This window comes from Tenrec ecaudatus, chromosome 1 (genome assembly GCF_050624435.1).
Source record: "Tenrec ecaudatus isolate mTenEca1 chromosome 1, mTenEca1.hap1, whole genome shotgun sequence".
Lineage (NCBI taxonomy): Eukaryota > Metazoa > Chordata > Mammalia > Afrosoricida > Tenrecidae > Tenrec > Tenrec ecaudatus.
This window is the reverse complement of record NC_134530.1, coordinates 50204721-50215135: the sequence shown is the minus strand read 5'-3', so window position 1 is coordinate 50215135 and position 10415 is coordinate 50204721. Positions and strand designations below refer to the sequence as shown.

Sequence of the window (10415 nt, the reverse complement as noted above, 5' to 3'; positions counted from 1 at the left end):
TGAAAATAGCAGGTGACCGAGTGATTTTGTAAATTCCTTCTCGCGCCAAAATAAACAGATAAATCTGAATGTCTCTGCAGTCCGGCTCCACTAGGCACTCCTGCCCATGGCCTCTGGAGGGCGCTGTCCCTTTAAGCCCAGGTCCTGCGTCCGCTCGGACCAATCACAGTGGACAGAAGTTCTTCAAAGACCAAAGGAGGGAATCCAGCCTGAGAAAGTGGGCGGGGCAGGGGCGTGCCTTCCAGCCAATCGGAACCTCCCTAGAGACCAGTGACTCACGTGCAAAACTCTACTGACCAATGTCAAGGGCGTCGGGGGGCGGGGCGGCTCCCGTGACTGTGTCCAGACCAATGAGCACGTGGTCCACGGCCTATAAGGGCAGGGTGGGTCCGGACGGGAGGCTCTGGGATCAGTTTGTCCCCGGCGCAGGTGTGCCTTGGGTCTGCCTCGCGGACCCTGCCGCCCCGTCCCTGCCTCCGCACCGCCCCGTGCCTTGACCCCGGCTCAGCCGCTCCCCCTGCCCGCCTCCCTCACAGCAACCCCCGGGTTCTGCCATCCCGGGCCAGGCGGACGATGCCGTCGGAGAGCAGAGCAGAGCGTCCGGACGGGGCGGCCGCGCAGGCGGGGACGGCTACAACCTCGGCAGTGGCCACCGCCGCCGCGACAGGCAGCGGCCCCGACCCAGAGGCCTCGTCGGCCTCCCTCGGACGACACCTTAGCGGGCTAACCTGGCCCCAGGTGAAGCGGCTGGATGCGCTCCTGAGCGAGCCCATTCCCATTCACGGGCGCGGCAACTTCCCCACGCTGAGCGTGCAGCCCCGGCAGATCGTGAAGGTGAGGGGGCGCTGGGAGGGCGCTGCGGGCCGGAAGGCACCTGGAGTCTCCTCTAGTGGCTGGACGGCGCAGGAAACAGAGGCAGAGAGTCAGGGCCAGAAACCAAACCCAGAGCCTTGCAGCTCATAGGGACCATATATAGGGTTTCCCCGGCTGTACTTCATCATTCTCTTCGGTCAAGTCTAACCCGCCGGCTCTTCAGTTAGCAGCCTAACCCGCAGTGCTACCAAAGCTCCTTGAGGTTCTGTAATAAATCTCACAGTACATCCTTTTTCCCCTGCACCTCAAAATCCCAACCCACCTGGTGTCCCGACCCTTTCCCTGGAGGATCCCTGATTATCCTCCCACCACTCCCAAGTCTGGACCGCAGAAGCACAGCCTGGTCTGCAAGGAGAAAAATGCAAGGTGGCTGAGATGGGTGGGTGTGCATGCCTGCACCTAAAATAGCTCTTCATCCCCAAGGAGCCATCTCAGGGTCCAGGGGAAACTCCACCCTGCAGAGGTGGGAAGACCAGAAATCCAAGTAGGACTGCCTTCTCAGCATGGTAGGGAAAGGGGGGAGGGGGCCTTGTCTGGAGGGGATTCATGAAACACCAGGCCAGACCTTTGGTCTCCATCCCCTGGGGCAACTTGAGGCGTTCCTTTGTTCCCCTTCTCCCTTCCCCAAGATTGGAAGAGATGGGCTGCCCACCTCTGGGGCCCCAAGCCTGAAAAAGAGAATTCTGGCAGCCCCTCTGCCCTACCTCATTCTTCAAACCTTCCTTTCACCTGGCCCTCAACGCTCCAAAATGTGGTCTTCCATCTCTATTTGGCAAGCTCATGTCCTAAAATGCCACGGTGGGGGAATTACTATACCCATTTTATAGCTGGAGAAACTGAGGGGCTACCTAACAGGACCTAATGAATTGAAACTCAAACCCAGGAAATCTTGGGTCATTCCAGGAGCAGGCTACTGTGGGTTCCAGGTGTTTGTGCCCTTTTCCCAGCTCCCAAGGTTCAATGTCAGACTTTACAACATTGGCAGAAGCCCCCAGATGAAAGGAACCAGAAAATCTAGCCATAATTCCTGCTTTCTTTCCAGAAGGCATCTGTGCCAGCTAGGTGAAGCCAGTTACCTCCCTGCCTCCTGCTGCTCTAGCTTCTGACAGAGGGGGCAAGTCCGGTGCTTGCTGGGGGATTACCTCAGCCTCCCCCCCAGGAATGGAAAGGGGTGGGGGCAGATTCTCCAGGGCTGACTCACCAGAAGCCCCAGTAGTGCTTAATGAGGCATTCCTGAGCTGCCCGCTGTGATCTGGCTGACCAGGAAACTAGTTCAGGCTTTTCTTTGAGGACTGTCATACAGTCATTCGAACTTCAGGGCCCAGGAATGTGGCACCCAGACATGGGAGGTAGGGTGGTGGTGCCCAATCTGCAGGGATAAGGAGCGCCCAGGAGGGGAAATTCCTGTCCCTGGGAGTTTGGTCCACACTGCTTTTATAACAGATAGGCCTTGCTCTGTACCAGGTCCTGTTCAAGGTACTAACCCAACCTCCTTTCAGTCAATTCTGACTCATACCATCCCTCTAGGACAACCTAGAACTTCCCCCCATGGGTTTCCAAGGCTGTATGCAGACTGCCTCATCTTTCTCCTTGGGAGTGACTGGTGCATCTAACCCATTGACCTTATGGTTAGCAGTGAAGTGCTTAACCACTGTGCCATTAGGCCTCCCTGCCCTCTAGACACTGCCTGGTGGGAGAGTCTTCAGACCAGTAAGAGCTGACTTGACATTCTATTGCAGTACTGTGTCCCAGGGCCAGAGGCATCACAGGGCAGTCAGCTGTTGGCTGTGCAGGGAGGGTGGCAGCCTTCTGAGCTAGACTAGGAGGGTCAGGGCCTGGCCTGGGGTTATTTCCATTGTCTGGGCCCAGGGTGGCCATCTTTTCAATGAGGAGATAGGTTAAACTGCTCTCCAGTGTCCTGTCTGGTTCCAGAATCCAAAAGCAGCAGACCAGCCTTGCAAAGCTGGGGAGGATGGGGCAGAGGAGGGTACAAGCAATTTCAGGCAGCAATCTAGAGTTGGAGATGCCCTGGTGGTTGCCTTTGGGCTTCTCATCAGCCTGAGTTGGCTCCCTGCTCAAGATCTAGAACTGTCTCAGTGCCCTCCCTGCCCACAGATTTCTACTCCAACAGCATGAGCCTCTGGAGCTGCTGTTCTTTCACTTGTAGCTGGGCTGAAGGGGCTCATCTGCTATAAAGAGTACCCCCTTTCCACGCCTCCCACCCCACCCGGCCTGCGGCCTAGGAAGGCCTGGTTTTGCTCTGCTGCCTATTGTCAGTGTGACCTTGGACAATCCCTTGCCCTCACTAGGTCCAGGTGACTGAATCCAGCAATTCTAGACCTCTCCAACTGCAGCCGAGGGTCTGCGTTAGGCAACTCTAGATGTGACTTTTGCAAGCCTGCTGGCTGACAACGCCTATAATCCCCCTGCAGGTCTGAGCAGCTGGCCTGGGAAGAGTGGCTCTGGGAAGGGCCTTGGTACAGGAGAAGGGAAGGCACAGGGCACTGCCCCCTACCTGGCTGGCAAGTGATTCAGGAGGTTTCAAGCTGCCCCGCAGCTCCTGGGTGTGGTGGTATCTGGGAACTGCCTGCCAAGCTGGCTGGAGTCACACCTGAGAAATAGACAACAGCTGCTGGCTGGCTGACACAGCCAGTCCCATGGCCCTGACGCAGCCGATTTAACAAGTATACTGCTACCTAGTCACCAGACCAGATGCCATGCCCTCAGGTGGTCACCAGTTGGGAGCAGGCTTGGCACGGAGTCTGACTCAGCTCTGTTGGCACTTAGGGAGGGGGGTGCTCTGCTCTGCAGGCCTAGCAGAGTCCTTGGGCCAATATCTTTGGGCCACTTCTCTCTCTAGCCTGCATGGCATGAGCCAGACCATAATTAACCCTTTATCACCACCTCCTCTGGATGTCTGACCAAGACACCGCTCCCCAACTGCTCTAGTTTGGGGTGTCTGAGACTTAAAAGTTGCTTTCACTTTGAAGTTTTGAAAGGAAGAGAGGACTAGACCCATGGTTTCCTGTCCCTGCCACTTCTAACCCCTGGCCCTGTGCCGTAGGAGAAAGTGCCTGAGCTTGAAGGCCCCTGTACTGAGCTCAGACAGGTGACATCAGGAGGTGATGAAGTCTCCCCGACAGGCTTTGGGGGGAAGAAGGTCCAGTGCCAGCAACTAGTGGGTACCCAGAAACTATTAACTCCCTATCTTCCTCCCTCCCCGCCTGTCCAGGTCTCTGATAGTCAATTGTTTCCCCTGTAGTCCTGCTGATACCTCCCTTGGACAGGGTCCTCCCCCTCTTCCTGGAAGCCTTCCTCGAGGGCACCGCCCGCCTCAGATTGCTCCACTCTCTGCTTGCCTCCTCAGCACTTTGGTGCATTCTTTGCAGTAATTCCCTGCCGGGCGAGGAGGACAGCTTGGCCTGGCACTGAGCTGGCAGCAAGGCGGGGTGGCATTGTGGCTGGGGTCGGAATGCTGCCCGGTCACTCTCGGCGCAGAGCAGAGCATAGTGCGCAGGACATTGGGTTACCTAGAAAACGGAATATCCAGCCTCAGCTTCATTCACTCTTCTCCCCACCTGGTGTCTCTGGCCAAAGGGCACAGGTTCAAGGTTATGTGGTGGCAGTGCGCCTGTCCTGTTCCTGTGTTCTCAGGCCTGGGGATGTCTGAGGACAGAGACAAAGTCAGTTCTGGCTCCGACGGCGGCAACCTGAGGACTTGACCCATCCTCTGTCCCAAGAACGGGCAGAAGCTCAGTTTTTAACTTTCAGTCCTGCTCTTTCTGAGCAGTTTTCACTATAAACCTTGGGTTTTTCACTACCAGAAGCCTCAATTTTTTACTTGTAAGATGAGTACAATAGCGTATTGTATGGGTCCTTCTAAGGATTAGTGTGTCATACTCAAAAGAGCAGGCGTGGCTGGTGAGATGCCAATTGAGCCAACGATGGGGTACTACCTCATACTGGCACTGAGAGCAAAGTTCAAAGGAAAAAAAATACACCTAGAAAATAACAAATGCTGCAGCGGATGTGGAAAAAGGGAACCCGCATTTGCTGCCGGTGGGACCGTGAAACTGCACAACCACCGTGGAAAGCCACGTGGCACTTCCTCAAACAAACGAGAACAGCTTCCCGCGTGCCCCAGAATCGCTCGCCTCGGCACAGCCCCTAAAGAAACCAGGAGGGAGACGCAGATGCAGACACAGACGCACACCCATGTTAACTGCAGCACTAGTCACAATAGCAGGAAGAGGAAAGGACAAATACTCTTGCTTATAGCACCAGGGAATACTATGAAAAAGTAGTATTCACATGGAATACCACAAAGAAGATGCTGGAATGCCACTAAAGAAGATGGCGTGATGGATTTGGAGGCTGCTATGCTGAGGGAAGTCAGTCAATCACAGAAAGCCAAATATGGTGTGAAACCACAATTATAAAAAGAACAAGGTTGAGAAAAAAGGGTTTTCTTACCAAGAGATAGACTTGGATGGTTATAGGGAAGGGGACTGGAGAGAGAGAGGGAAGAGAAGGGAGGGGGAAACAAAAATAAACAAAGGTGCATTTTAAATTTTTTAATAGGCACATGTTAAGCCCTCAATAAAAAAAGCAGGTGTGGATTTAGAATCCAACAGACCTGGGTTCTAGTCTCAGTCTGGCCACTCTGCGACCAGTACCCATTCCTCAGTTTCCCTGTGCCTTGTCTTCCCCCGATAAGGCACGGACACACTGTTCCCTGAGTAAGCTGAAACCCTGCTCATCGGACACCAGAGTGGTGGAAAGGTCAGTGCGGTCATGCATGTGGCCCACAGGGTGATTGAAGGAGGCCTGGTGGCACCGTGGTTAAGCACTCAGCCGCTAACACGGTGGCAGGAAGATGTGGCCATCCGCTCCCCCAAAGATTTACTGTCATAGAAACCCTGTGGGGCAATTCTGCTCTGTAGGGTCAGAATCCACTCTGAGGCGGTGAGTTTTAGCAGCCTGACTAGAACATACACCCCACGGAGCTGCATCTACCAACTGAGTGACCTTGGGCCGCTTGCTTGGCCTCTCTCGCTGTGTGCTTCCATGTCCCTGTCTGCAGAGTGGGAGCCATCGAAGCTCGAATTATTAGGGCTACGAGGATTTCATGAGTTTCTGTCTTTGGGCAGCCCCTGCTGCTTCGTGAATCTTACGTCGTAGTTGCTATTTAGTATTGCGCCTCCCAATGGGCCCTTCTCCAAATGAGGTCATCTAGGCTTGGAGAGTGACACGACTTTCCAATGGCCCAACACATGGTAAGTGGGAAACCATGAGTGGCTTGGGTATTATGTGGAACCCCACTGTGCTGACCCTGGGTCCCAGGCCCCTGACTCCTCCTCCTTCTGTTCCCACCCCCACCCCAGGTCGTCCGCAGCAGTCTGGAGCAGCAGGGCCTGCGCGTGCACAGCGTGCGGCTGCACGGCTCGGCCGCCAGTCACGTGTTGCACCCGGAGAACGGCCTGGGCTACAAGGACCTGGACCTGGTGTTCCGTGTGGACCTGCGCAGCGAGGAGTCCTTCCAGCTGACCAAGGAGGTGGTGCTGGCCTGCCTGCTGGACTTCCTGCCGGCCGGCGTGAAGCGGGCCAAGATCACCCCGCTGACGCTCAAGGAGGCCTACGTGCAGAAGCTGGTGAAGGTGTGCACCGACACGGACAGCTGGAGCCTCATCTCGCTGTCCAACAAGAGCGGCAAGAACGTGGAGCTCAAGTTCGTGGACTCGGTCAGGCGCCAGTTCGAGTTCAGCGTGGACTCCTTCCAGATCCTGCTGGACTCCCTGCTGCTCTTCTGCCAGTGCTCCTCGGCGCCCATGTCCGAGGCCTTCCACCCGACCGTGATCGGCGAGAGCCTTTATGGGGACTTTGCGGAGGCCCTGGAGCACCTGCGGCACCGGGTCATCGCCACCCGCAGCCCCGAGGAGATCCGCGGGGGTGGCCTCCTCAAGTACTGCCACCTGCTCGTGCGCGGCTTCCGGCCGCAGCCCCGCACTGACGTCCGAGCCCTGCAACGCTACATGTGCTCCCGCTTCTTCATCGACTTCCCGGACCTGGCGGAGCAGCAGCGCACGCTGGAACGCTACCTGGAGGCGCACTTCGGAGGGGACGACGCGGCCCGCCGCTATGCCTGCCTGGTGATGCTGCACCGCGTGGTCAACGAGAGCACCGTGTGCCTCATGAACCACGAGCGCCGCCAGACACTCGACCTCATCGCCACGCTGGCGCTCCAGGCCTTGGCCAAGCAGGGCCCGGCTGCCACCACCGCCCTCGCCTGGCATCCTCCTGGTCCCGACGGCCTGGTGCCTGCCACCGTCAATTACTACGTGACCCCCGTGCAGCCGCTGCTGGCCCGGGCCCACTCCTACCCGACCTGGCTGCCTTGTAATTGACTCGGACTCTGGCCAGAAGGGACAGGGCCTCACCGGCTTGGGTGGGGTCTTCAGGTGGGTGTGGAGGACATGACCAGAGACAGCCAGCCAATGGCAGGCGGCTCAGCACTGCTGCCCCGTAGGGTCTCCGATTGAAGGAACAGACTTCTGGAGGGAGGCTCCTGTGGGTTCACAGCCCTGGGGGTCCCTTGGAAGGTGCCCTCCCGTTAGTGCACCACACTCATGGATTGTATGATTACAGATGCTGGGCCACTGGCCTTAGGGGAGACACGGAAAGTTTGGAGCGGCAGCTGCCACAGTATCTTGGATTGTTTTCCATGGCACAGAAAGTGTCCGTTTGGGCAAGGGCCAGCCCACAGTGCTCCCAGCAGCCTCCCCCAAGGCCCGCAGCCCCTACACAAAGCTAAACTACTCCGGTATGGTATGGGGGCTGGTCACTTTGGGTCAGGCTGGGCCACTCCCAGGACCTGTCTAATCACGGGGAGGAGGGGCGCAGGCAGATAGCTGGGTTTGGAGTGTAGTCCAGTGCTCTCTCACACACACCCTCCCCCCCTCCCCATCCTGAACTGCAGCCCCTTCCTCTTGAGAGGTCTAGATGTGCCATGAACAGGAGCTGTGCTGTCTGGGGTAGGACCCGCCCATGCTTCTTTCTAGAGGCTGTTCCCTGTCCCCACATTGTGTGGAGTCCTCCTGCCAGGCAGCTTGTTCTCTGCAGAGTGTTGGCCAATGTGGCCACCGTTGAGTGCAGCCCCTACACTGGCCCTGTCACAGGGCCCTCATTTGGGGGCTGGGAGCCACGCCCATCCTCCTTTTCCATCCTCTGGATTTGTTACTATTTTGCATTCTTAACACTGGCCAATAAAGTTCATCGACACTGAGCATAGCATCATACTTTCTCTTGGAGAAGGCCCTTTCATCGCTGTGGGGCCTGTGTAGCCTCCGCCAGCCTGAGTCGGCTTGACACTGCGTGGAGCTGGGTAGGTGTGTTGGGTTCCCTGACCCTACTGACAACTAGGTGCTAAGAACTTGGACCTGCATGTCACCACAGTAAGTCCAAGACTCCCCTGTGGAAGAGCAAGTACTTCCGTGTATTGGCCTGGCCCTGGCCTTGCTCCTGGTCCAGCCGATTAATCCCAGCTCTGTCCAGGAGCAGCTGGAGAATGAGCTGGGTGGATGTGAGCTGGAGGGCTTCCAGGGCCCCTCCAGAGCTGGAGCCCACATCAGGCTTCTCTACCTGGGAGGGGCTCAGCCCCAGTGCTGATGGGAAAACTGCTGTGCTTCCAAGGAATGCTCTGACTCTCCAAGAAGGTCTAGAAGGATAGATGGCTTTCCCAAACCCAGAGGAGCCACAAGAGGCTGTCTGGAAGCTGTTCCCTGAGGGCACCAGCCAAACACCAGCCTGGATGCTGCCCACTGTTTACCCAGCCTCTTTGATCCAGGAATTGCCAAGCCCTAACAGATCAGCCTTATTAGGGCCCTCTGAAGTGGTGCCTTTGATGGTTCCAGACAAGGTGGTAAAAACAAGCCTGCAGAGAAGTCACCAGGGTGAGCCAGCTGCCTCACCTGCCCAGTGGCCCCAGGCCCTCCCGCTGGGCTCAAAGCTTCTGGAAGAGCAGGCAGAAAGACTACTGAAAAGAGTTCCCCGAACCCAGGCCCAGCAAAACCCAGCCAACTAGGGTCCTGGAGGAACTAAGTTGGTCCCACCTGATTTGGCCGTTTGAGCCTGGGAGTCAGGGCTGCTCCCTGGAAGCACATCAGGTGAGCAGTATGTTCACCTGCATGTGCTGCCTTAGAGAGCCACCTGGCATTCGGCCCACCGCGGCCAGCGGGACATACATCCTCTCGGCCTCGGGACTGCATCGCTGCTCAGACTACACAGAGTCCCTCTCCCGGTGGCAAATGCACTCTGGGGCAGACCGAGGATAAACAAGCCACACGGTCTCAGGAGATCAGTGCTTTAGAGAGGAAACAAACATTTTCGCTGCCATGGAGTCGATGCTGACTCATAGTGACTCCCCTGTGGGTTCCCAAGACTGTTACTGTTTACGGGAGCAGAAAGCCCAGTCTTTCTCCCTGGTGTTTTCAAACCACTGACCTTGCAGATCGCAGTCCAATGCATAACCACTTCACCACCAGGGCCCCTGCTCTATATATGAGGGTAAGTCAAAACGTCTGTCTGCTAAGGTTCCAGTTCATACGTGCACAGGTTAATGCCAAAAGAACCACGTTCAACAAGTCTCTGCGCCAAGTGCATGGCTGCAGACACGTTCTCTCTGGAGCGCACTTGTCTTGGGCTCTGCTGGGGATCTTCCACTGGAGGGCCAATCGCATCAGTGCCTTCCAAGGCTGTCTGCTGAGTCAGCGCAATTTGGCTTCCCAAGGTGATGGCAACTGCTAGTTGGCCTTCCAGAGAGGTAATCTTGATAGCTTTGCTCAAAGGACACAGGACAATCACAGGGCTCCTGAGACATGTTAAGAAAATTAAAAGCTGCCTTAGTGAGGAAAAGGCCAGGAGAAATGTCCTGAGGAATTTTTTTTTCCATCACAATTGCTCATTCTTCCAATTTCATTGGGAAATTTCTTCCAATTTCATTGGGAAATCTTAGCCCAGTCACCTTACAACTCTGGTTTTGCCTCCTTCCAATTTCTTTGGGTTTCTAAAGCTCAACGAACATTTAAAGGAACAGGATTTGAGTCTTGTCAAGGATGCCGAAACTGCTGTTTGGACGTGGCATACATCAAAGAACAGGGAGTTATTTGGAGAAGAGCTTATTAGGCTCTGGCGACTCAGCTCTGACTCACGGCAACCCTTTGCACAGCAGAATGCCGCCCCACCCAGGCCTGCACCTCCTCACAGTGGTCATGGCTGCCGGAGCCCCTGGCTGCAGCCGCCGAGTCCATCCTTTCCTTCCTCCAGCTCACTGCCCTCCCAGCATGGTGCCTCTGTCCAGGGCCTGGTCTCTCCTGAGAGCATCTCCAATGGACACGACTGCAGTCACCTCATTCTCACTTCTGAGGACCAGATCGGTCCGTTCTGCAGTCCATGGTGCTGTCAAGATTCTCCACCAGCGCCATCCGTCAAGCGCATCCACTCTTCCTTGGCCTTCCGTGTTCATTGTCCAGCTTTCTCGTGCCTGT

General features: G+C 56.3%; 1 protein-coding gene across 1 annotated transcript; it reads left to right on the top strand.

Annotated features, from left to right (window-relative positions):
• The first annotated feature begins 388 nt into the window (after positions 1-388).
• TENT5B (terminal nucleotidyltransferase 5B) lies at positions 389-8149 on the top strand. The gene is made up of 2 exons (XM_075552916.1): positions 389-834; positions 6258-8149. Exons 1-2 carry the CDS (start codon positions 574-576, stop codon positions 7275-7277), a joined length of 1281 nt encoding a protein of 426 aa, XP_075409031.1. The 5' UTR covers positions 389-573; the 3' UTR covers positions 7278-8149.
• Positions 8150-10415: the final 2266 nt, after the last annotated feature.